General features: G+C 39.5%; 1 protein-coding gene across 4 annotated transcripts; it reads right to left on the minus strand.

Annotated features, from left to right (window-relative positions):
• Positions 1 to 6,741: 6,741 nt before the first annotated feature.
• On the minus strand, positions 6,742 to 26,023 carry TMEM19 (transmembrane protein 19). Of its 4 annotated transcripts, XM_069773687.1 has the most exons (9): positions 25,986 to 26,023; positions 24,602 to 24,646; positions 23,848 to 23,941; positions 20,774 to 20,924; positions 15,661 to 15,774; positions 13,942 to 14,079; positions 12,775 to 13,029; positions 11,473 to 11,682; positions 6,742 to 8,541 (listed from the first exon to the last, which is right to left on the minus strand). In XM_069773687.1, the coding sequence occupies exons 1-9, from the start codon at positions 26,006 to 26,008 to the stop codon at positions 8,378 to 8,380; spliced, it is 1,194 nt and encodes a 397-aa protein (XP_069629788.1). In that variant the 5' UTR covers positions 26,009 to 26,023; the 3' UTR covers positions 6,742 to 8,377. The 4 variants fall into 4 exon arrangements, with proteins under 4 accessions (XP_069629788.1, XP_069629790.1, XP_069629789.1 ...); XM_069773689.1 differs by lacking the exons at positions 23,848 to 23,941; positions 24,602 to 24,646; positions 25,986 to 26,023 and adding an exon at positions 21,251 to 21,267; XM_069773688.1 differs by lacking the exons at positions 23,848 to 23,941; positions 24,602 to 24,646; positions 25,986 to 26,023 and adding an exon at positions 21,118 to 21,251.
• Between the last annotated feature and the right edge of the window lie 274 nt (positions 26,024 to 26,297).

The following is a 26,297-nucleotide window of genomic DNA, read 5'->3' on the forward strand; positions in this document are numbered from 1 at the left end:
AGGTATTTTTGTGTCCAAATAAATTTTAAATGTATTAATGTTAGCAGATGAAGAAACTATATGTATCTAATGGTAAATTCAAGGCAAACAAATACTTCCTTTGATAGTAAGCTGTGCTTCTGTCAACGGGCACCAGCTGATAACTCTGTTCTTTGTAAAAGAAGACTATTTTGCTTCTTTTCATGCAAAACAGAGGACAGGATAAGCTAAGGTAGCAGGACAGAGTACATTTGCATAGCTGTATGAAAATAACAAGCTGATCGAAAAACCACGCACGATTTGTGAAATGTTAAGGCTAGGTCCTAGACTGCTGCTTATCGTTAAATTTACTTTGCTGTAGCCCGGTGACGTGATACCACACGGTGAAAGTGGGTGAACACAGGGAAGCCGTTCCACAGAGCTCTCCCACCACCAGGCAAATCCCCGTGCTTCGGGAAGCAGCACTGTAGAGACGACGGATTTTTGGCTCCAGTAGCACGGCATGAAAGGCACTTTCTGGTGGATGCCAGTGGGATATAAAACTGAAATATTGATCGCCTTCATTGTTTAATTAGTTGATGAGACATTTTATAAGACTGTATACTTGCATAGTCATGTCACTTGTCCGCCACGTGATTAGTGTGTGGTTAAAAGGCTGTTATGCATCAATAACCCCCAGCAGTATTGATGAGAATATTGTCGCTCACAAATTCGGCACACCATTTTGAGACTCATTGCTTGTTCAGATAGGTTTCTAGGCTCAGGTAAGTGGTCAGTTCACAAAGTTCACACACCGTCAAGCCAAAACATATTGTTGCCATCCACCAGTCTCACCTCCTGTCTAATTTAATTATGACATCTTCCCTGAGTAATTCTCATATGAATTAGAGTTTATCTTTTAGATAAATATCCAATCATGGTTTCAGCCTTCTATCTGTGTAATTATAGCCACTCTCTAAATGCCCATTTCACCTGGAGAACTTTCCATTTGTTTTCAGCCTGGATTGCTTTAGTACTATATAATTTAAAGGAGTTTTACTACACCCAGTTTCTGGGTGCTGCAATTTTAAATAGCCTAATGTCGTGGTTTAAGCCCAGCCTGGAACTAGGCACCATGCACCCGCTCGCTCACTCCCCCCGGCCCCAGTGGGGTGGGGAGGAGAATCAGGAAAAAAAAAACAACTTGGGGATTGAAATAAGAACAGTTTAATAACTAAAGTAAAATAAAATCTAATACTACTACTACTACTACTAAAATATAATAATAGTAATGAAAAGGAATAAAATAAAATAAAATAAAATAAACCAAGAAAAGGCAAGTGATGCACAATGCAATTGCTCACCACCCGCTGACCGATGCCTGAGCAGCGATCGGCCCCTCCCGGCCAACTCCCCCCAGTTTATATACTGGGCATGACGTCCTATGGTATGGACTATCCCTTTGGCCAGTTGGGGTCAGCTCTCCTGGCCGTGCTCCCTCCCAGCTTCTTGTGCCCCTGCTCGCTGGCAGAGCATGGGAAACTGAAAAATCCGGAACTTAGGATAAGCACTACTTAGCAACAACTACACCATCAGTGTGTTTTCAACATTAGTCTCACACTAAATCCAAAACACACTGTACCAGCTACTAGGAAGAAAATTATCCCTGCCAAAACCAGGACACCTGTCTGCATTTATTTCTTTAAAACCTCCTTTGAAGACAACTGAAATACTTTTTCTGAGCCTGAAAATAAGTGCCAGGGTAGGGATGATCTGAACTGATGGCAGTAATAATACAATCCTTTTGAATTAGTCACTTTATGTTTGAAGATTAAGCACAATTCATCAAAGATAAAACTGATTACAGAATTCAGGCTGCCATTAAATGATATGTTTGTTTGTGTTCCTTAATATGAAATAAGCTGTTGCATTAATTCATTTCTTCTTTTCAGTTTGGCCATTTAGAGAATTCTTAAGCACTCACTTTTCTCCTATGGCAGATAATGGTTTGGTAGCACCAGTAACTTAGTTTTTAGCATAAGTATTAAGCGAGCACATGGAAGGTTTATTTTTTTCAATTAAAAGGAATAAGCTCAAAAATCTCAAGAAAATACAAGGTAACAACACTGCCCTGTTACAGTGGAAATAACCAAGAATTCAGGGGAAAAAAATCTGAGACACAACATCTCTTTCACTTTAAATGTGCCAAATATCAGGAGCAAAATATAATCTATTGGCTGTGAAAATACTGACAATCTCTAACAAGGAAGAAATTTGTGGCAAAACTCACTAGACAGGGTTGGAGAACATTTTGGGTTGGAGAATATTTAAATTAAGCCCTTGCATGTTTTGGGAATTTGGACTTTATTCTCCTTCTAAAAATGCTATTACAAGCTCACTCAAGCCACGTGCTGGGCAAGGTCTGCGTTGCTGCGATTGCACGCAGGGCTGGAGGCAGGAGAACAGTTTGCCTAAGTACGATTTCAGAGCACAAGTCAATAAAGTGAAGCACGTTGAAATCAAGCTCTAGCCTGCACTCTAATGCAAAAACATCTGCAAGAAAGAATTGGGCAAAGTGTTTTCAAAACTACACGTGGGTTTATCCTTGCCTCTGTCCTCTTGAATTTTTTATACCTTAGGAACGAAGATAGTTTCTCACATAGAGCAGTAAGTGAAGGCAGATGACTAGCCGTTTTTCATTGTGGAAAAAAATCAAAATATATAGCAAAAAAACTGGCTTCTTTAGATGTAAGAAAGAAAAAGGAAAGGCATCTAAGCTTAATGTCTAGATTACATTCTTACTTCAGGTGAGTTCTGAACCCAAGTGACATATATGTTAATCCATTCCAAACCAAACCTATCTGAAACTAAGTGGTGTATTGCTCATAAATCGATAGGCAACCCAGTGTGAGAGTATTTTCTTTGTTTAACTTCACACTCTGAAGTACAATAAATTGAATTATGCTTCCATTTTGTCTTGTGATAATGGCTTCGGGCACTTCTTAGGGCTTGGTTGGTGGTTGTTTTTTTCTGGCATAGCTTTGCACAGGTTAAATCAACTGTAGAGCCTCTTGGGCACACGGCACGGCGGGTAATGTCAGATGCTGACAGCCGTCTCTTTGTGTTCTTACGGCACCTACCAAAAGACATAGGGTTTCCAGAATTCCAGAGGTGAATTATACTCCTGCTTCTTATCCCCACGCATCATGAATCCTTTCACTTTTTAAATTATATTAGGAGAAGACGCTTAACGCAACGAGACGATGCACATACCTTGGGAGCACCAGCACCAGCAGCATTTGGCAGTTAAAGGCAGACTGAAACTACTGTTGCTTCGGGGGAGCATTTGAGTGCAGCAGCTTTCAACAGTGGAATGATTTCAGGACTTTGGAATAATGAAATATCAGGATAACGAGTAGTGGTAACAGAAAGGTCGGGATGACAGAAGGCGTTGCTTTTCTAGCACTGGGCTGAACTCTGCAGAAGTCACTGCGGCAAGAGCCCTTCGGCAAGGAACAGCAGAGTGCGGTCGCTGCTGTTGCCCCTGTAGTTGATACCAGCCCAGTATTCGTAAGAACTGGTGATCTGGGCTGTTTCATGGGGATTTTAACGCTTTTATAAATGTATAACTGTGCTGGGTTGTAAGGGTAGAGGTTGATTGATGCATTTATCCAAACAAACACATCGGGAACCCAAGAGGTTGTATGAAGGCTGTAACTGGGTTAGTTGAAAGACAGAATTAAAACCAGCGTATTCCCCACAGCTGCAGAACCAGAAGGTTGGGGTGCAGAGCTCGGCCTTTGCGCACAGGTGTTTACTTCTGCATTACGTGCATGATGTCGTTTCCTAGGGCCGACATGATTTTTTACGATGTCCTTCTACCTTCTTAGCTTTGCAGCTGGGGCTGTGGTTGCAAAGTCCTTACAAAACTAGTTACTGAAGTTACTAGAGGATATTAACAAATGAGCACCAGAGAACTTTTCTGACTCCTTTCTACTGACGTTTCCTCTAATTGCTGAATGCATTCATATTTTTTTTAAACCACTGTCACCATTGTTAGCGGTGTGGGTTTGAACCTCCAAGACCGATTTGGACAGTGATCACATTGCAGTGTTTAATTCTGCTTTACGCTTGTTTGAACAAAGCCACAAAAAAAAGTAGCTACCAGGCAAGAGAGGTGCAAACGAGTTATACAGGGCTTCACAGGTGGCTCTGCCAGTCCAACCAGGTAGCTCCCCAAACTGGCAATTGTTTCCCTATTGGTTGTATTCACCTTTCCAAACCCCCTTCCCTCAACACGGGTCAGACTGGTTCTTCCACATTTCAGCTAAACTCAGTCTTTTCTTTTTCAGTCGGCCACCCAGATTAAGAACCAGCACTTGCCCTGCTCTAAAACGGCAAATCCCAACGCAGGGCAGAGCCAACATTCCTGCTAAAAGGTCTGCTATGGGGGGGATACGTTCATTCTAAAGATATTTTCAAAGTGATAATGTGTATGAGGGTACTACTTCATATTATCAGTCAGTCACCTGGAAGGTTTCCTGGTCAGAACTCACATAACCATGCTCTTCTGCTTTCCTGTGCATCCGCCTTACTGTGTTTTAAGAAAAAACTGTGACATTTAGGGACGTGGTAGAGCCCCCATCACCGGAGGTTTTCAAGTTGCAATTGGACAGGGTGCTAGATAATCTCATCTAGGCTCCCTTTCCCACAAAAGGTTGGACCAGATGATTTGTCAAGGTCCCTTCCAACCTGGGATGTTCTATGGTTCTATGCTTTAGCAGTGGCAAGATATTAAAATTGACCCACTTTTCTCCTGGTGGATGAAGGTTGTAGAAAAGCTACTGAATAAATGCTTTCTTGGTGGAATTTCTTTACTGGAACTCAAGTTTTACAGACTCTGGAGTACTCGCGTACAAGCTGCCATTTGCCTGGCAGCTTTATTTCCACATTCCCGTATTTTGTCTTCATTTGGGACTTGCATTAATATTGACTGAAGGTGGCTGTGGGCTCGGGAGCACTGCAGGGATCCACATCATCTGAATGAATTCATGTACCTGCTCTGATTTACACATTACAATAGGCCCATAACTGTGAGAGCTGCACCCCACTCCCCAACAGAAGCAGAATTTAAATTGAAAGTTATTATCCAGTTAGGGCAATAGCCAGAAGCAGAGACTGTAATGCACTTAAAAAGCTTTAAGCGAATAAACTTTCTGTAAAACAGGTTAACTCCTGCTTGAAGAAGAGTGACTTAATGCAATTTAAAATGCTGGATAATGAAATTTTTAAAAAAAGGCTGAGTGGGGACCAAAGCACTGCTGGGGGAAACACAGAGAAAACAAATCCTATTTACAAATCTGAGATGCCCAATCCTAACAGATTTTAACATGAATATCAATCTACTGCCTCATTTATCCGGTGCCCAAATCGGGTTCTGTAAAATATCAACAGTATTTCAAGATGTTTCAGCCCTTTATTGTCAGAAAGTCAGCCTTCTGAACATCAGCTAGTCTTTAATACCCAAGAAAGGTGGTATATCCCCTTCATTTTTTATACCACTTTCTTTTGTTGTCCCAGGGAACTGTGGTCTACATCTGCAATGATGGACCACTCAGCAGCAGCATGCACAGACCCAAGACAATCTACAGCTGTAACAACGGAGTAGAAATACAAAAAAATAACTGAATATTGGTGACTCCTTCAACACTCAGGATCAAGACACCAAGCCTAAGCAAGACCTGCCTGAAGATTTCTCATATACAATTATGTTGTAATCATACTCTTACTTGAACTTCTAACACATCTAGAAATCAAGCCAAGAATGATGATCGGTGCTTCACAACTGTAACCTCTTCAATTAAAAAAATAGAGTGTATCCTCTTGGTGCTGTGGAAATATTGGTGCCACTCCAGTATGAAAGGAAAATCAGTGTCAGCGTTATCTCATATACTAAGGGTACTGATGGCTCTGAAGCAAAAGAAATATTTGAGTGTTTAAAGAATGGAATTAAATTTCCTTACTGCAATGACCTATTCTGCACCTTCAAATCTATCACCTTCCTTGGTTTTCTCCTAGCTCCTCCTCTTTTTATCACTCTCCCTTTTTACTTGCTGCATTTTCTGTCTCTCCAAGTAGCACGTGGACAGGTAGTATCCCTGTCTGCTCCTAGGAACAGCTCCTAGTGACGCACACCAATTTACAGGCAGTTTGTCACACTCTGTAACTTCTTCCCTGTATCCCCTACTTGCCCCCAAGCTAACAGTTTTACAGCTACTAAATAGTTAAATACAACTACTAAATAGTTAAATGTAACAATATTTGCGTAAGTGATACTCCACTCAATATAATACACCCACAGTTAGCACAGTCCTTTCCAGAGTTCAAGAGTGCTCAGATCTTTCTAAATACTGGAGATTCATGAGTGGCAATTTCAAAAGCAACTCAGTGTCATCACTAAGACATGACAAATAATTCTGAATAACGGCCTTTGAAGGTCCTACTTACAGAAGTTCATTCACATCACATTCATTCATATGATAACAGATCAAAGCATTTCATGCTGCTACGAGTTTAAAAACACAGATGTCTTCTTGCTATGGCAAGCTGACAAGACCCATATTAAACAGCGAAAAGCTCACCATGTCCACTTTAGTGTTTGAAAGCATACTTTGTTTCAGGAAACAAAAGAACACAAAAATAAGGCATTTAATGGGAAGAAAAAGTCTCTTACAAAAATTGTGTGTCTTAATTCTAGAAATCACAACAGTATTAATAAAATCGTAAAGGACAACTAATACAGTGTTTATTTAGAAGCAGCATAAATCCAAACAATGCATAAAAATCTCAAGTGTTTATTGTTACAGTTTAAGTGCATATATTTCTTTCATAGTTTTGTGCCTTTCCACAGGAACACATACAGCAGCTACACAATTGGTTCTTTTCAGAAAGCTTTTACGAGTTTGAAATCTCATCTTTATAATTGGATAATACAGTGAAGTAGTTCCAGTGATAAATTCCAGGTTTATATAGACTAGATTTTAAAAGAGTAAACTCAACATAGGTGGTGTTAAAATTTCTGACTCTTCCCATAAAAGGTGACATAATACACAATTCAAGTGAATTAAGTATATCAAGGTAATATACACAAGATAGTTGTAAAAAAATCAGATGTTTAATACAAAATACTCACCTATCTCTAAAGATAAGAAGAAAAAGTCTTTTATAAGTTAACAGTATGGACCCTAACTTCTGAATGTCGACTGTGGTAAGTTATTATGAGGGTATCTCTAAAGTGTAAATACAATCTGTGCTGGCTACATTACTTCCACCTCCTTTATAAATTAATGATGGAAGATGGAATCACCTAACATAGGAGCCTGAGCACCAAAAGTTAAATTCCTCTTTTGAAACGGTTTATAGGTGAGACTTTCCCCATTCACTACAAGGATAAACTGTAGCTTCTTTGGCTGAGGCCACGATCTCTGAGTAGCAACCCCAAACAAAATGGGAAAACACTTTCACTGCTGAGAAAGAACCAAAGAGTATGGCTTGGTCAGAATGCTAAACATTATGGAACAATTCTAAGCTTATGGAAAAAATGTTCTATTTCTAAAGAGATGAATGTGAATTCACAATTGTAATCTTTAATTTTAGGTAATTTAGTAAGTACTACAGTATTGACAGTCTTCATAAATATCATTAGTTTTGAAATAAAGATGTCAAAAAAGCACAGACAAATTTGTTATTCTTACTGGAAAAACTATTGAGTTTTTATTTTAAATTTAGTCTTTTGCTTCAAACATTACATAGTGGCATCACTTTCAACAACCCTATTCTTAGGGAAGTGGAGATAGTATCAGGATACAGAATAGGCAACGAGGCTTACTGCTCTCTCCCCCCTGCACCGCAAAAAAATATTTCCATAAAACCTTACATACTGTAGATTATGGGAAGTACCAGAATTCACTCATTTCACCCATGTTACCACTGCCTACATAAAGTTGCAGGGTACTTTGTGTCTGGCTTGGACAATAGCCACAACGCTCCATCACACTGACTGATGTAGTAGATTAGACTTCTATTTCCCACTTCTTGCCCTTCCAGATGCTGGGGATGAGAGAGAACATAGATGCCAACCCTTCAGCTCCATGAGGATAAATGAAGCGTTTCACCTCACTTGGCAAGGATCTACATCCAACTGAAGAGCTGCAAGAGCATATCGACAAAACCCCTTCCTTGCCCCGGGAGATGCCAATTGCCATATGAAGCTCACAGCCTTAGTAAGTTGAGATGGAAAGTCCTTTGGCTCTCTGAAAGTTTCAGATCGTTCTCTTCAAGAGAGTTCGAAGAGAACTCTTCAGAGTCTTTGAGTAAGACTGAACATAAATAAATCACATGCATAAAACCTTAAACCATTTCAACCCCTGGGCCAGAAACACCACGCCACACTTGGAAGCACCAAAGCAATGATTACAGAAGAAAAAAGATTTACTGTGTTGTTGTCTAATATAGGTTTTCCAGATATGTGCTTGGAGTCTTTTGTTTGGTGGTTGACAACCATGCCGATATTCTGGTCAAAACCTGAGGAAAGATAAAGACTTCATTTGACAAAGCCAACCAAGCCGAAAAGAAACTTAGTAACCAAGTGTAGGCAACTTCCTAAATTTAGTTTACCATTATGGTGCTAAACCTCTGTAAGGAAAGACACCAACAGACTACACTAAATTATAATGAGTTTAATCTGGTAGCTTCAAAGAGTGGGATATAAATGCAGTACTTTACATTAGAAGTTACTTCTTCTGAAAAGTTACGCTTCTGTCAGGTCTACTTCTCTCTTTATGTAGTTTCATAGCAAAGAAAAGAATGAAACAAGCTAAACCAGAAGAGGAAAAAGCTGTTCCAAGAGCCATCCTAAGGCAAAGGATGCTGCTTTGAACAGAACAGAAACGACTGATTAGCAACATCTATTTCCTGTCAAGAAGATGTATTTGTTTTCAAAGGAAAATTACGGACATAACATTATTACTTGATCTAACAGAAAACAAGCTCCTTACAGAGGCTGAATTTATCATTTCTGTTTACACAGCAGTTCTACCAGCGCTGGATTTTTTTCCCTAGTACTTAAGCCATTTCTTGCTCTGCCTCTGTATTATCAGTACTCTAGCATTGTGTTTCATTAGCTGTTACTGTACACACACCATTATCCTATGTTTTGTCCAGCTGCATTATTTTATATGCTGATAAAAGCATAAAATTCTAGCACGCTTGATTTTAATGCCAACTCACACTGCAGTGAAGTATAACTGGTTACATGCATATGCACACATTTAAGGTTGACATGGAGAAACATTCCAAAACAAATCAGTACATTTTATATTAACCTTATTTTTCTCAGTAGACTGGAATATCTGCTAATACCACAACATGGAAACTTCATTTTGAGCTGCTGCTTTATTACAAAACAATTTTCAGCACCTCAGACAAAACTTAAAAATACCCCACACCACAAACCTGCTTGGTAGGTATATAGCTGGTACTACTGTTACCTTTGAATCATACATTTAAACCTAGCTTTGAATAATGCAAAAGAGCTACAGAAAAATCAAACTTCAAAGCCTGATAGTTTAACTCTTAACACTTGCTATGTTTTAGAAAGTCATAAGTTTTCTTGAGAGAAAAACTGGGAATAAATTTTTATAAATATATAAAAACACACACATAAAGTGTAGATCTACGCACATAAAACGTAGATTCAGAGCATAAACAAGTAGGAGAGGTAACAGTAAGTCCTTCCATTATCTTTGTTATTTACAAAATAGGTATAGCCTCAGATGGGTAACACTGGAAAATCTGAATCAAATTCTGCGCAGCTGTTCAGACAAAGTTTTACTTAATAAACGTGTGGGCAGGGAAGGACGTTCTCTTAGAAACCGTGGGTATCACTGACTATTACACAAACCAAATCTAGAAAGATTACCAACAGGAAAAACACTGATGGAAGGGATTAGCAGTGGTAGCATAATGTTTTCAAAAAAAGACACAATTCTTTATTACCACTGCCATATTTATTTATTGTTTTTCAAGATGCTGCAGAGAGTATTGGAGTATTGGGAGAGAAACATGAGAAATACTCATTGGAGTGTTTCTTATGAGACCACATTGAACAGGGATTGGAAAAGTGGGTTAAAGTAAGGGAGGGACACAAAACCTAACAGTGTGCACCACATGAGCAGCACTATTTCATCTATATTACAGCATATATATACCATAGCATATATGTGTTTATAGTATACATACTCCAGCAGTGCTTATGAATTTGTAAAAGAAATTGTGGAACTTGCATACTGTCCCTGCTGCAGCTGGTAAAGTAAGTTGCTGAGCATGGAAAAATATCTGAAGTGAAGAAGAAATAGATGCTGACAAATGCAGGCATGCATTAGCTAGGTTTACCACATTCTCTTAATGCATCTGCCTCATTAGGAGCATGAACACATTGTCTGAGTGCTTAAGTGTTTCCCCTTTAGTACAGAAATATCTAAGAATTCCTCAAATGGTTAAGCACTTCATTATATTTTGGACTTGCCCAGAACTACAAGGAATAGAGCATAAAAACTGCTAGAAAGCCAAATCCACAGCACCAACAACAGTTTGCAGTTCTGACTGTGATGGTGGATTTAAAGGACTTGTATCTCTCAGGCAGTTCATTGGCACATCAAATCTCAACTTCCAACAAATAAGTATACTGACAACAAAATCTGAAAAACCAGAATAGTGTCAGATACGGTCTTCAAACAATTTTTAAACATAGGGTAAGTTTACAGTTTAGCCTAAAGGTTGTCTGTAGAGTTTATTCACAGACAATGATCCTTAAGGACAGTGAGTAAATAAATACTGATATAATTTAGAATTAGCCAGCCAACAATTTTTTTTTTTAAAATGGACACTTTTTTTTTAAAGTCACAGCTATTTTGTAATAAGTTTAATTTATAGGAGATGGTACTCTATTAAGCGGTGAAAAAACCAGAATGTAAAGTATTGTGCACATTTTCCTGGAGCTTTTCTTATTTAATTCTTTCAGCTGGGACTATTACTAAGTATTCAGAGGTACAAATGGAGCTTCTGCAGTGACAACTTAATCTGAGTAAATGTATAAAATTAAGCTGACATTTTCTTTTATAAAATATTACCATAATTAGATATATAGAAAAGGAGAGGGCAGCTATTGCTTTTTCCAAGGTAACGTGTTGGAGATCTCTGGTCTCCTTCAGTCAGCAGCAAGACAGTAACATAAGATAAACAAATCAAAGTGTGGAAAAGGACCAGCTGCCCTCCTTCTTGTTTTCAGTATCAAGTCCATCACTTTGGCTCCCTCTGTCTTTTGTGTTGCTAATTCTGTATTTTTTCCATTTCAAAATCACATCTTCAGCCCTTCTTGAAATTCAAGCCCATTTTTAGGTTAGATTAGGAGAGGGGAAAAAACAAAAGAAAATAAAAAAAAGGGAAGAATCTTACCGCTGTATTGCATCGTAGCTCCCAAATATGAATCAACAATTGATCCCAGTAAGCCAGCTGCTGCACCAAACACAATAATGGGCCATTGCGGAGCAGATATTTCCAGATCAGTCACGAAAATGAGTTGTGTTATGAAGTAGGCTATACCTACTGCCATGCCCCCAAGCAAACTTGAGAGCAGGCCCACTAAAGTAATTGCTCCATTAGTACCTGAATCAAACAAAACCAAGCTGATTTACAAACTTTTTCTTAAAGACTTACATTTGTTCAAATGTTTTATATGAAATCACAACTGTGTTCATAGCTATCTTCCCCTCTTATATCCACAAGGCTCTGCTACCACAGCTTTTATTTACAATTCCCATTACACTGCTGCAAAGCTTAACCTATACCATTACAGCCTATTACTATTACTTTTCCTTTTTCTAAGGCTAGTTATGTAGACATATTTACTAGCATCAAATTAAATAAAACCATATAGCACACCTCATAATGTCACCTGGTATTTGTGTGCTGTAAGGGGGGCACAGGAGAAAAAGGTATTTGCTCCAAAAATACAGAGCTTGAGATGTGCATGTTATTAAAACAATGCCTCTTTCTCTTTCAGAAGAAGTATACCAAGATATATTTCACCAACAAATTTAAAAGACTGAACAAAATCCATAGAAATGAAGATGTTTGACAGCTCACTGAATAAAAATCTGAAGAACTCTTATAAAAAGAAAAAAAAAGCCCATGCATTTAAATCCTATCCCATAAGATCTAAAACTCAGATCAACACGCCAACAAGACTCAAAAAAGACAAACTGCTTTAAGGTAGCAATGTCATCCACTGTGTAGACAAGGTGTGACAGGCAGAAGGTTCACTTCACCCACCCTTGGTAAGATATCAAAGGAAATGAGCGCTTTGGTTAAGAAGTGAATATTCTGTAGTGTCTGTAGTGAATATATATCTTCTTCTACTGCTAAGGTCTGCAAAATTTACTTGATAACTTGTATTCTTTATATCACTGGCAATATAAACACTTTTAATAGTGCCAGAGATGAGAAGTGACAGCATTAACTAAGAATGATTTTAGCTCCTTCCCTGGATGCTATGTTGGTGCATCTCACCAATGAGATGCAGCAGAAACACAAATGAGTGTATTCCATTTCAATGAATGTATTCCTGCTAACATTTTTTAATCCCAGATTTCTGATGTTTGGGTTTTGGGGGCTTTTTTCAAACTTTTTCAAGTTGGATGCATAATTCAAAACAGATTAGCAAAATATTAAGAACACATAGAACAGGTAACACCTCACCTACTGGAACCTTTTCCCAGGTTGTTATCAACCTTGGCTTGCTTTTACTCATAACGCTACCGATCTCTGAAGCCCATGTATCACCAGCAGAGCATGCCAAAGCTCCCAAAAGGGATAAGCACATCCATGATGCTGTGTATTGCTTTGAAAAGTCAATAGGAATTTCACCCGGTCCATTTTCTATCATATATAAGACAGCCAGCTCAGTAGGAACACCACCATTACAGAATACTTGCACCCAATTTCTCTGTCCACCTAAAGTGACAAAAAAATAAATTTTAATATTTTCAGGCAAAATACCTTGACAGGCAACAGCATGAGACAAAAGCAAAATACACATATGTAAAGTTAAATTTAAAAAGACACACTTTCAAAACAGAAACTAGATAGCAATTTCTTAAATAGAACAGAAGCAAAAGCAAAGTCACTTGCTAACGTTCATAGGAATGGGGGTGGAGAGGAGGCACAACAATGCTGTTCCCTACTGTCATGGTTTAACCCCAGCCAGCAACTAAGCCCCACGCAGCCACTCACTCACTCCCCCCCCAACCCAGTGGGATGGAGGAGAAAATCAGGAAAAGAAGTAAAACTCTTGGGTTGAGATAAGAATGGTTTAATAGAACAGAAAAGAAGAAACTAATAATGATAACACTAATAAAATGACAACAGTAGTAATAAAAGGATTGGAATGTACAAATGATGCACAGTGCAATTGCTCACCACCCACCGATCGACGCCCAGTTAGTCCCCGAGAGGCGATCCCCCACCCCCACTCCCCCCAGTTTATATACTGGGCATGACGTCCCATGGTCTGGAATACCCCGTTGGCCACCTTGGGTCAGCTGCCCTGGCTGTGTCCTGTGCCAACTCCTTGTGCCCCTCCAGCTTTCTTGCTGGCTGGGCATGAGAAACTGAAAAATCCTTGACTTTAGACTAAACATTACTTAGCGACAACTGAAAATGTTGGTGTGTTATCAACATTCTTCTCATACTGAACTCAAAACATAGCACTGTACCAGCTACTAGGAAGACAATTAACTCCATCCCAGCTGAAACCAGGACACCTACTCTGGATGTTCTATCTCATCTGACTCTCTGAAAGGAAGAGGAATATGCAGTATTTATTCTCCACAAGGGAACTGAAAGAATTAAAATGTTATGGCTTACCTTCTTTGTATTCTGAATCTATTTTCTTCTTTGCATCTTTTTTCCATTTAGTAAGTTTTGAAGAAGTAACAAAAAACACAAATAAAGAAGTGAAGAAACTGTAATTTGCAACTGTAAGTATAAATCCAACCACCAATCCTATGAAGGAAAAAAAAAGTATATAAAGTTCCTTCATGTAACAATGCCTGCTTTGCAAAGCAATTAAGTGTTTTGAATCTCTTGAATATGAAGAGTGTCTTCATGATAAACCTAAGACAATCATGCAATAAGAGAGTTACTGAAAACACCTAATACCTGTATGAGAATTCCAGAGACATCTTGACTGGAAAAAAAAAATCAGTTATCTTTATAATTGCCTCTTAAATTTTGTGCTAAATTGCTAATTTTATTGCTATTGCTAAAATGTGTGATTTTTAAGACCTTCTTTTGCCACAAATCAGTAATACTGTGCAAAAATAAAAGACAGAGCAGTAAAAAAAAAAAAAGAGCCAAAGGATATATAATTGAAACTTAAGTACTCTGCCTGAAGAATATGACTATTTGTATAAGAAGCATATATACAGCTGTGGCTGTGTCTCTATCAGCAAGTTTATCTTCAGTTTGGGAATCAAATCCCTCCCCCAGGGTCTCTAAGATAACCTGGATAACCCTCCTCCGTATCTTAACGGATGCTGCTTCTTCCTTCTGTGCCTCATTCTCTTTTTCTGTTTCTGATTTTTATGCCATCTTTTTATTTCTGTAATTTTCTTAATTATTTGAGTTCCTGGATGTGCTTTTTTTTTTCTTACGTCCTTCACGGGGGAGGTCTAATTCTCACTGCCCACCATGAAATCACAATTCTTCACAACTGAAAGAAAATTGGCCATACTTAAAGCAAATGCCCATATAAGCTGGCTAGCAAAGCTGTTATCTTAAGAGGTAAACACATAGCAGCAGAGGAAAGATTTTTTTTTTTTATTTAGAAAATGCTCCTCTTAACTCACCGACAGACTAAGATTTGCAAAATGGGTGACATGGAAGGAAAGGATTTGAAGTCCTGTTTCTGACCATCAATTCAGACAATTTCACAAGACAAGGGTGAATCACCTCACGTGGAAATCTTGCATTAGATTCCAACAAACACTATTGTACACTATGTTGGGGTTTTTCTCACGTGGTCAAGAAAAACCTTTGTTGAAACAGTAACTTGCTTGAAGTGAAGTACAGATTTAATTTTTTTTCTCATTTTTGGGAGGCAAAGAATGCCTAAACCTGCTCGTATTACAGAAAGGAGAACCACGTTATCTTTACTGGTTTCCTACCAGGCACTAGGCTGCTGACACGGCTCAGTTTTATGGTATTTCTTTACCACTGCCACTGCCTCCACCATTTCATTATTGCTATGTGAATCCGTCTATATGTTAAAGAAAACCATGTGATTTAACTGCATGCTGTACTGAAGTTTTATATAAACCTATAAGATTGTTTTAATCTAATGACAAATTAATCAAATTAATTACAAACAGCAGCAAAAATTAACTTGAATATTTAAACAGGCATGAGAAAAAAATCAGTATGAATTCAAGGTATATATCCTTACATTTACACTATTATAATAGAACTAGGTAGGAAAGTCTTAAAAGAATATTAATTCTTCTAATATACAATATAATAAACAATAAAAAGGACCTTAATTTAGTTTATTAAACGTTTAGCTCAATAGTCTCAAAAAAACCATACCTCCCAATGCACCACTGTGATCAAGACTCTTCTTCTTAAAACCCTGTGTAGCAATCATTAGTGGAACCAAGACTGAAAAAAGCCAGCGCCATGGAGAAATGGGTCGTAAAGTACCTGATAAATCAAACAAAATGGTTACAGATGATCCTGATAAGCCTTTTTAATGCCTTTATATCTTAAAAGCAATTACCTTCTAGTATATATTTAAAATCTGACCTTAATAGAGATTAAACTTTTTACCCTTTATAAGAAATATATTCTTATGAATGGAAAACCAAAATATCTGTAATTATCTACTCAATTTTTCTATTCAGCATTCACAGAAAATACATTAAATTAACTAAAATTAATTACAAAGAAATAGCAAATGTGTCAAGAAATAAACATGGTGATATTTTCCTTTCTAAAAGGGATTTATAAACTCCAAAAATTAACATTCAAAATGTTAAGACCAGCTGAAACCTGATTTGGACAGAATGGACAAGTTCAGATTTTAGAAAAAAAAAGCAACCCGTACATCCACAGTAAGGTATGTATAATTCAATTTCAAATATGTAAGAATCAAACTAAAATTTCAGTTAACAAAACAAGTAAAGAGACTGAAAGCAACTTTAAGTAAACAAACTAGTTCAAGAGCTTCCCTCATAGATCATGTTATGATTCTCTGGTAACTACAATAACACATCTGAATTTTTCATTATGATTCTTTTTTCGATGAAGTTTCAGAAAATATGGCAGCAATGAAGGGAATGAGCAACACTGTCTATGATCACTAATGCTTTTTAGCATTGTAATGGAAATAAAATTAGAACAATATATTGGAAGCTTTACCTTGTTTTTCAAGCCATCCCAAATACCAGTGTTTTTAGGAAAAGTCATTCTTGTTTATCAAAAGCTTTAGCTTGGTAACTTTTGGCCATGAAAAGCAGGCAACTTTTTTCATCATCTGTGTATTCTGAATTATTCCTAGGATATGCCTAATGTTGTCACTTTGTTGTCTATGCCATCAATTAGAATCTTACACTATGTTAACAGAAGGACTGCTGCTACTTGGCTGACAGAAGACTTCAGAAGTAGTTTCACGTCTATGTGGATAGAAGACGTCACCACGCATATAAGCTAGCTAATGGCTGTGTTTCTATAGCTTTAGTATTACTACCACATCCTTTTTATTCTAGTTTGGAAAACTTACATATTCTGTAGTATCTTTAAATGCTTAGCTGAGCTACAGTGATACTTGATGTTGTCTAATAAAACTAGCAGGAAGTCCTATGGTTCATACATACTTTTATTTTGCAAACTGTCTCTCTCCCGCTGCTGGTCTGTGAACAAATCATCAGTTTAATCATAGCATCACTGATAATTTACAATGATGCGAGAAAGGAAATTTAGATGCTTGGCCTTCTTTTACAGTTTTAAAAAAGAAATACTCCTCTTTTGTTGGTATCCAAAACATTCTGATTGTTTCCACACTACACTTGGTTGAAAATATGAGAACTTCCAAACTGGATCAAGCCAAACATCTGTCTGACTCAGAATCCCATCTGGCAGTGGTGAGCTGCACGTGTGCAAGAGAAGGGTATAAGGAACAGACACAGGCAGATCTTCCCTGTTTTACTGGGGACTTCTGTGTCAGCATTTCTAAAATGCCCCATGTATTTGTCCAGTCCATTTTTAAAAACAGTTAAAATTTTCATCTCCACAAGCACCCACAGAACCGAATTCTGGTTTTAGATGCACTGAAAAAGGCCTTTCAAAAAGCCAAACCACAAAGATCCTGCTGCCTCAAGTTTCATTGGACATCTGCTAAATTTTACGACAAACTGAATAATGATTTCCTATTCACATTCCTCCTGCCATTCATGACCTACATAGATGTCCCCTTTTTGTGCTGAAATATCTTTATCTATTTAAGTCCTTTTCAAACGCATGCTGTTACCTGCTCTGATCATCCTTGCTGCCTTCACTGTTCCGTTCTAATTCTGCCACTGGCATTCAGAAATGGGATGTCCGCAAGTGCATGCAGTACTCGGAGCGGAGAAACACCAAGATTTTACAATTTCCAACAATCTACTGATTTTTTGGCTGAGTGAAAGATGTTTCATTTCAAAAAAAAAGATGAGATTATATTAAGTAACCCTGATGGCGGAACTCCCCTCTGCCAACTACCTGCTTGTATTGAACCAGGCTACTTATCTCTTTAGTCATGCAGTATACTAATTACAGACAGCTGTGGTGTAAAACATGTATTTGCCCTGCTGCTCCCTGTTTTTCTCATCATCTTTTCTTGCATTACCATCTGATCACCTTTAGCCTTGGCAACCAAGCTCTTGGGCCCCCCTCTCCACCATATCTCAGGGAGAATTTACATCCCTCAGGACCTGAGAACACATCCATTAGCTTTACAGTGGATGTTCTTAAGACTTTATTAACCCTAAATTTTTCACCAAAAGGGCTAGTCCTAGAAACGTGCAATGGAAACTAGGAACACTTAAAAAATTAAACTTATTTCAGCAAGCCACTGGGTTCCCAAAAATCACGATTTTTAATAAAGAACAACATACACTATAAATTTTGCACTTAAGGAAAGACAGCCACGTGACATACAAGTCGGGTGTTACATAGTCTGGTTTCCACCCGAGTATATATCCTCAAGAGTAGTTCAGACTAGTTATCTAGTGCAGTCCTCCTTATCCTGTTCATTTCTCTCACCTACAGAAAGTTTGGCTTAGCTGAGAATCACAGATGATTTAGACTTCTTACTCTTTGCTTTGCATAGTCCCTCTCCACTGCACATGCATGCACGCACAGCCTCTTCCCAACCTGGCAGCAGTATACACAACTAACCGCACACTTCGGTCTGGAGTGTTGCACAGACTTGTTGAAAAGCAGGCTGCATCCAACAATTTAATTTCCTGTAATACACATTTAGTCTCAGAAACTTTTTCTTCTGAGGATTCTGTAGACTAATCCTTTTCCACTTCTACATTCCACTTCTACATTCCAGCATCCTCCCTGTTATTTTTTCTCAATTTTATCTAGAACTGTGCAACCAAACAGATTCAGTGACAAGAGAATGTCTTTTTGTTTGCACAAGATGTTCACGTTTTCTTTAGGGTTTCTAAAAAGCTTTTTCTTGAGTTCCCAGTTTGTTCCGTTTCCTTAGTCATTCAAGTCACTATGATCTGAATTTAAACAAGCTTGCAGAACAGGAAAACAATATCCCACTCAGCTGTCATAATTCCACACCATTCCATAAAGCACTAGTGTCCTTAGCAACTTATCCTCTAAAGCAGACAATTTATCAATGTCCTAAACATACTCATTACCTTCTAAAATTCCAGAACACATACTAAAATAAAAGCAGTTAACAAAATAAAGCAGTTACTATTGCCCAGTTAAAAAGTATATTATTTTAATCATAAAACTGACTCAATGAATTACTGCCTTCGCAGTAAGATTCTTACAGCCTTTATATTCTAACACCTCATTTTCAGTTTCAATTGGAAGACACAAATTTCACTGCAAAAGACGCCAAAAGTACACCTTATATTGAAATTTACAAGTCTGAGAAGAAATTCTTCTTTAATACTACAGTTTAAAAGTCTTCCATCTTTGCAGACAGAGACAAGAAAGCTATTGATTATATCCCGAACTACGCTATTTACTCTGACAGAATTTCATTACCAGAAAAATGACAAGAAAGCCAGTTTACTAGGTGAAAGTAGTGTGACTGCTTTCTGAAACATCGGCCCTTTCAATTCTTTTGAACTTGATGTAAGGATCTCAAAAATATACTTTAAGCTCTTGACTATCTCAGCAAGATTTTAAGTGACATTTTTTGTTTAAAAAACCCCACAAACTTTTAAAAAGTAAAGCTAATAGTTAATGTAGCTAATAGTTAATAATTCTCTACAAAAAGGAGGATTCGTCTGCAGTCTCCTCCTTTGTAACAGTCCCTATCTTGGATCACCTGGTATCAGGCCTCTCCACACTGTCAATTCTCAATCACGTGAGATAGCAAGGACTGGAATACCCTCATTAGAGGCAAAACTGAAGAGCGCTATACCTAGAGATAGAGACCAGACACGCACAAATTAAGCCGTGTGTTTAAATCCAACCTGGCTAGCTCTAAATGACATAAACAAAACCTGGTTGTGAAGCATGCTTCTGCAGATCGCCTATCTGCCTGGCATCCCACTAGAAGCTAAAGTAGAGGTGTCCAAACACAGATTTAATGCTGTACCAGGACTAATAACCCATCCTAAAATGCAGAGAACTGAAAAAACACTGAGCAGAGACATCCAACTGCCACGCAAAAGTCAGCTTATACTGGTGGGACATTTATTCTAGCTTCTTCTGGATCCAAGGTGACACTAAGCAGTTGAGGGTGTTCGTACTGCATCCCTAGGCACTCTCAGCAATGACACTGGAGCTTCTCCTGCATGAAATTGGCTGGGGTCTAAAGGACAGGTCTTCACCTGTCCTGGGAAAGCAGTTAAACTCTTCTAGGCTTGAAGTGATGCTGAAGGCAGTCTTGCTGCTTTTGCACATTGCTGTGAAAATGGTCCTAGAACGGAAACGGCAGACCACAAAAAGCACTAGCGTCCCTGCAACTACGGCACAGCCTGCTTGAACAGAACACAGAGCGGACCGTACACACCCATGCCAGAGACTCCATGCACACATCTCTCTCTTCTTGTACTATTTCCTCTGTGCCTTGACCAAGGAATTCATCTTGCATGCCCTGTTCAAAGGCTGCATGTGCATTCCTAAAACTGTTTTGAAGCCTGGCACGCTCCTCCCGTGCTGTCACTGCTTCCCCTGATAGAGGAAGACATCTATCAGCTCGCTCTTCCTTTTCACTTTTTCATTTTTATCTTATTTGCTTTCTTTTAGGGAGATAAATCACAAAGGACGACAACATTTTAAATTCAACGGGGTCTCCGGCCAGACCTGCAAAGAAGGGTACAGTGGCCGTTAACACCTTCTGAACCACTATCAGCTCCTGTCAGGACTGAGGTTTTCCCGCTCTCCTGACGACGGCAGGGGCAGGCGGCTCTGTTCGCCCCTCGCCCCGCCATGCTGGCCTCTCCCCGGCCTTCGGACTCACCGTAGTACGTACTGGCAGTCATGGACACGATCCAGAACACGAGAGAAATACAAATGAGCAAGTTCAGGACGACGATATTGACCATCATCTTGAGGTACTCTTTGAAGAAATCCTCCTGGTAACAGGACATAGGAAGCCAGAGGGAGAACACCTGGCGGGGAAGCACAAGGCGCAGCGCATCAGTGACACCGCTACCTCCTCCTCCTCCTCCTCCTCCTCCTCTTCTTCCTCCTCCTCCTCCTCCTCCTCCTCCTCCTCCTCCTCCTCCTCCTCCTCCCGCCCGGCCCGAGCCGCGGCCCGGCCCGGCCCGCACCGCCCCCGCGGCCGCCTCTCGCCCCCGGCACCTCGGGGCGCTTCCAGGAGCCACCAAAGCCTTCATGGGGAGGTGGCTGCGGCCACCCGCCGACCCCGGCCCACCCGGGGCTGGGCCGCGCCGGCTGCCTGCCCGCTCCTTCCCGCCCGGCAACCGCCACCGACCCGCTCCCCCGGCCCGCCGCCGCGCATGCTCCGCCCGGCCCCCGGGCCTGCGTCTCCGGCGGCGGGGAAGGGAGACGGGAGGAGGCCGGGCCTGGGCCCGCGGCCGGGCTCCCCGCCGCAGGGACGCTCCCGCGCTGGTTTCCCCACAAACGCAACGGAGGCTTTTTCCCCTCTCCGGTCCTGGGATGGGCCCACAGCGTCGGCTCCCCCATCCCCCGAACCGAGCCGGCCGGCCTCCCTCCCCAGCCGAGAGGGCCGTGCCCTCCGCCCCGAGCCGCGGGGGCTCCCGAGGGGCCAACTCCGCTCCTCCGATCCGGCCTCTCCCCGCGGGAGAGCCAGGCCGAGGCGCCGGGGCCTGCAGGCTCGTCGTCTTCCCACAGGGCCTCAGTCCCCGGCCCAGAGCCCTTCGCAGCCCCGGGTGGGCTCCCCGGGAGCAGCCCTCGGCGAGACCAGGGTCTGCCCTTGGCAAAACCCCGCGGTGTAAGCCTGTGTCTTCTGCGGCGAGCCGCCGTGGCCGAGGCAGCCGTCACCGTGCCGGGCTGGTGGGCCCATGGCTGCCGGCCTGTACACCAGAGCGTTCAGCGCTCGACGCGGTGGCCTCGAATGGCAGCAAGTGGCGTACGTGCCAAAGGACGAAACACGGGTTACGTACAAATCCAATCTGCAAAACAATGTTCGTGAAGTAAAAACGGGAATGGCGCCACTGGGAACAGTATGAAATGGGTTGATAATGAGCGATACCGATGAGTATCTGTATGAGGTCTGAAGCTTGTCAGAACACTGCAGAGTTCACGAACACCAGAAGAAAGAGACTTGAAACATTGCTGAAAGTTAACTTGGGATGAAAAGAAGCCAAACCTGCCTGGTAGCTTTTCTTCTGGCATGCCAGAATTGCTCTCAAAACACCCGACTGTAAATAAAGATGCTAACGCGAGTTACTAGAAGGACTCCACGGCTCCCACTTCCACATACCAGAGGTTTTTGTCAACAAAGCACAGCAAAACATGTAACTCCCCAACTTTTCAAAGACCTTCCCTTCATTTTGAGGCAGCTGCCTATGAAATCAACAACACTTTAGGCATCACAGAAGGTAATTTTGAAGTAGCGTCTATCTATTCAACATTTGTCCAGTGGAAGGTAGACCAAAAATCTTCATGTTTACAAACTGGTACAAATGAGTCACCTCATGAACATCAGTAACCTCAGGTGCTTGTTTTCATGGACTTGAAGCAGCAGCAGAATAGAATATTTATTAAGTATTCAGTGAGAGCCAGAGTAATAGTAAAAAGTGAATTAAAAGATCTTTTACATACAACAGGAGTAGTTTTTAAGCTCAAAAATTCAAGTGAGTAATCTTGCTGTAAGAGCTGATAATTTCCCTACTGAATTTAAGACTAGTTCTGGCTTGTTGGCACCCATTCATCTTTGAGGCACGTTCTATTATCTTTCATTCAGCATCTGGATTAAGTTTCTAACAGGATGTGAACACAGTCCAGGTTGTGGATTCTTTTGCAACAGAAACTTAGATATATTTTTGTGTTGTTGTGAAAGAAATACTCAGTTATCACTCAGAGCTGCTTCTTCAGGTGTTGTCTAAACTAGGGACCATAGTCTGCAAAGATTTACAGGCACTTGGTTTTAGCTGAAGACAGTAGGCCTGTTCCAGAGGTTGAAATTAACACTTGGGTGTTTACAATGTATTGGCTCCAGGCAGTGAGAGCCAAAATTTGGACCAGGTGCTTTAGACAAGGGTGTACAGGCTTCATCTTATTTTCTGCTATATTTATTGATAATAAAGACTGGGAACACCCAAATTCTCCCTCAACTAGAGATCCCCAAAACATTAATACTAATGTAGCAGGACTGGACCGACTTCAGTCTATCTGGTCTTCCTTCTTACCTCCCAAATTTTCATTAAACCTTCATCTGACATCTGGATTTGAAATCTAAAAATCAGGGGCTCAGTGGCTGGGCTGCTTTGTAAGAACAGGATACCTTTCAAAGGATAACACCGATACGACACTGCTTAGATGCTCCTGCCAAAATCTTAAGTAACTGAATTTTTCAACCAGAACAAGATCAACTCTACTTAGACTGGTGGCTGAACATGCAGCTGCTTGTTCAGGTGTAACCAACCCCCATAATTTATTCATTCAAATACACCCTTAACTGCAATAAGTTGCTTTATTTAATTTATGGCTTACTTTTTGTTTTCTAAACTATAACAGATTGATACTGGAATTTCTGGTGGAGAAACAAAGGTTTCTGCAGGAGTCATACAGCCCTAGCCGCTATCTGTGGGACCGTGATTAATGGTAACATGCAAGCTGGTGTGAAGAGGGGGCAGGTTTGCAGAGCTCTAAAGGACCCTTCAGCTTCCTTCATAGATCCCATACCTCTCTTAAGTAGCACTTGCGCCAATTTAGAGAGACATGCCAGACGATTGCACTGGCTTATCTACAGACCTTGCATCTTGCCTTAAAGCCACAGATGCTGCTGCTGGAGTTGCAAGCTTACGTGAGCAAGAAAAGCAAAAGAGTACTGCTCTCAATGCCTGGCGTGAGAAAGGTGGTTCTAGTCCTGAAATCTGTACTAACCATTGCATTAATAATGTTGTCTTTGACTCCTCTTTCAGCTCCAAGTCTTTCGTTAAATGTGGCTTCATACGTCCCTCTTCCAATGTTTTCGGTTCTATGAAACCAACAAATTTTCCTGCAGTTGCTTGGTACTCAAGTAGATTAGAAAGTGAAAAAGAAAGGAACCCAAAGTTAGACTTCTTTCTACGTTTAGAAACTGAAAGAAGTAGCCACATTTTTGAAAGTAATGTCTACAGCAGTTGCTGTCATTGGCCCAAATATTATGTTTCAAGTCCTCTTTTCTAGGTGTTGCCCTTTGTTTTTACTAGGTCCTGCAATAATAAAAAAAAAAAAATCATAACACTTTTAATGGGCAAAAGTGATTTTTTTTTTAATTTAAATGTCCATCTAGGTGTTTACAATATTGTGAATTTAGAATTCATGTACTTAAAATGCCATCTTAACTTAAAACACCATCTTGATTCAGTAAAAAGAGTATTATGCATATTTAATACATGCAATAGATACATTGCATAAACAATTTTTACTTTTAAAAAACCACATTTCCTCATTCACACCTAATAATATTGATAAGCTTGATAATTAAAAAAATGGCAAGTAACAGTTGCTTGAGACAAAAAGACCCAAAAGCTTTTCCCCACAATTTCCCATACAAATACATACTTGAAATAAGAAAAATCTGAGAAGTTTAAATAAAAAAATAATTGTTAGAATTATAAGCTGCCCAGTATTTAGTAGAAGAGTTTCTTCTTACCTTTTACCTAGATCTGTAAGATGCAAAGCACGACCAGCGCAGAGTCTAGAAGTAATAATAAATATGATTTAATAGGAGACAGGAATGTGAGATAATTAAAGGCAGTGTGACAAACTGAAGATAATAGCATGTTATTGTACATAGCATGCTAATCACTCTTGTACATTCATTCTTTTCCTGGGAATACATTAGAGTTTAGTAGATTTGCCATAATATAGCATCAAATTTCCAATTTTTCGTGAAGATTTTAGAAGCAGACTTTCTGTTCTGCTTTGCTTTTCTGCCTCTCTTTTTTGTATCTCTGAGATAGTACTCTCCATTTCCCTTCACTGCTTAAAACATTATTCAGGTTTGTAAGATGTCTGTTTTCGTTATGCTATTCCTTTCTCTTAGTAGATAAAATTAATAGGAAATGCTGATCTGACCATGGAAGAATCCATTTCACCTCCCTCCGTAGTCTTTTTTACAGGGTAAGAAATACTGTTCATAGTAGAGGAAAAAAGAAAGATAAAGGGAGCTGGCCATAGTTTTTTAAAAACAGATGAAGCTATTAAAATTGTCTTTGGAGACAAGTACTGTTTGTCTTACAGTTAATACAACAATGAAGGATAAAGAACCCCTTTGGCAATCTTGATTTTTACTATTTTTTTTTACTTGGTTATTACAGGAGAAAACACCGTACTTGGACATGAACTTTTATGCTGTATTTTCTTTGTAACACTCCACAAAAATTTATATATATACATATATTTACTTAAGGGAATATTCCTGCTTTTTATCAGTTGCCTTTATAGTTTTTGTGCTTGATAGAATGCACTATGAATAATATAGCTTGAAACTTAATACTAATTTAAACATTTTTTATTCTTCATCGTTAAACTTGGCTTTTCAATGATCAAAAACCAATTGAAGACCAAATACTGTTAAATACATGAAATTAAAAATCTGCAAACATTGTTAACACTGTACTAAGTATAGCTACTCACAAGGGCCTTGAATAATAGTCACACTCGTAGAAAAGACAAAATAGTAACACTGTAAAATTCTATGCTTATAGTGTCATTAGGTAGTCTACAGAAAACAGAAGGAAAAGCATAATACTGCAGACAAATATCCATCTTAAGCAGAGCACCCAAAATTAGTAGTCATCTGTGAAAATACTGACCAAATTGCTAACAATCCTTTTCATACCACAAGAGTTGCTATACAGATGAATTCGTAACATTTTTGAGGCAGTCAAAAATGTCAGTGTTTAACACTATAGGAAAACCATTCATAGCAGGATTTGGACTGTGGACTATAAAGCAACAAATAATGAAGAGTAAAGTAAATATCCAACTGCCTCACTGAAAAGAACAGAACACAGAATGGTTGAGTTACATACATTTTTAGCCTGTGAAGACACATGTCCTTCCACGTCTGCCTCAACACAAGTGGGTGTAACTTGTCATACATAATGAATCAAATTAGCAGTTTGACCTGTTTAGGCAGACTGAGGAGAAGTGATCAACTATGCGCATATATATTTTTTTCTACATAGATCACAGTTAAATTTTAGGATTTTCAGCAAAAGAACTACACCACATTTAGCTTTAGGGTATTTAGCAGAATTGGACAATTCTGGTAAATACTGCAAAAGATTTAAGATGACTAATTTTTTACTGCGTTTAAAATAATTTGTAAGAGATACTGGGGG

This window comes from Haliaeetus albicilla, chromosome 28, assembly GCF_947461875.1.
Source record: "Haliaeetus albicilla chromosome 28, bHalAlb1.1, whole genome shotgun sequence".
Classification (NCBI taxonomy): Eukaryota; Metazoa; Chordata; class Aves; order Accipitriformes; family Accipitridae; genus Haliaeetus; species Haliaeetus albicilla.

Excerpts from the sequence above, each read along its gene's own strand:
- TMEM19 (XM_069773686.1), bottom strand. The coding sequence starts at position 21,152 with ATGAAGGCTTTGGTGGCTCCTGGAAGCGCCCCGAGGTGCCGGGGGCGA. Across the intron at positions 15,775-20,773 it reads GACTGCCAGTACGTACTACG|GTACTTTACGACCCATTTCT; the intron begins GTGAGTCCGAAG and ends TTGATTTATCAG. Across the intron at positions 14,080-15,660 it reads TCACAGTGGTGCATTGGGAG|GATTGGTGGTTGGATTTATA; the intron begins GTATGGTTTTTT and ends TTTCCTTCATAG.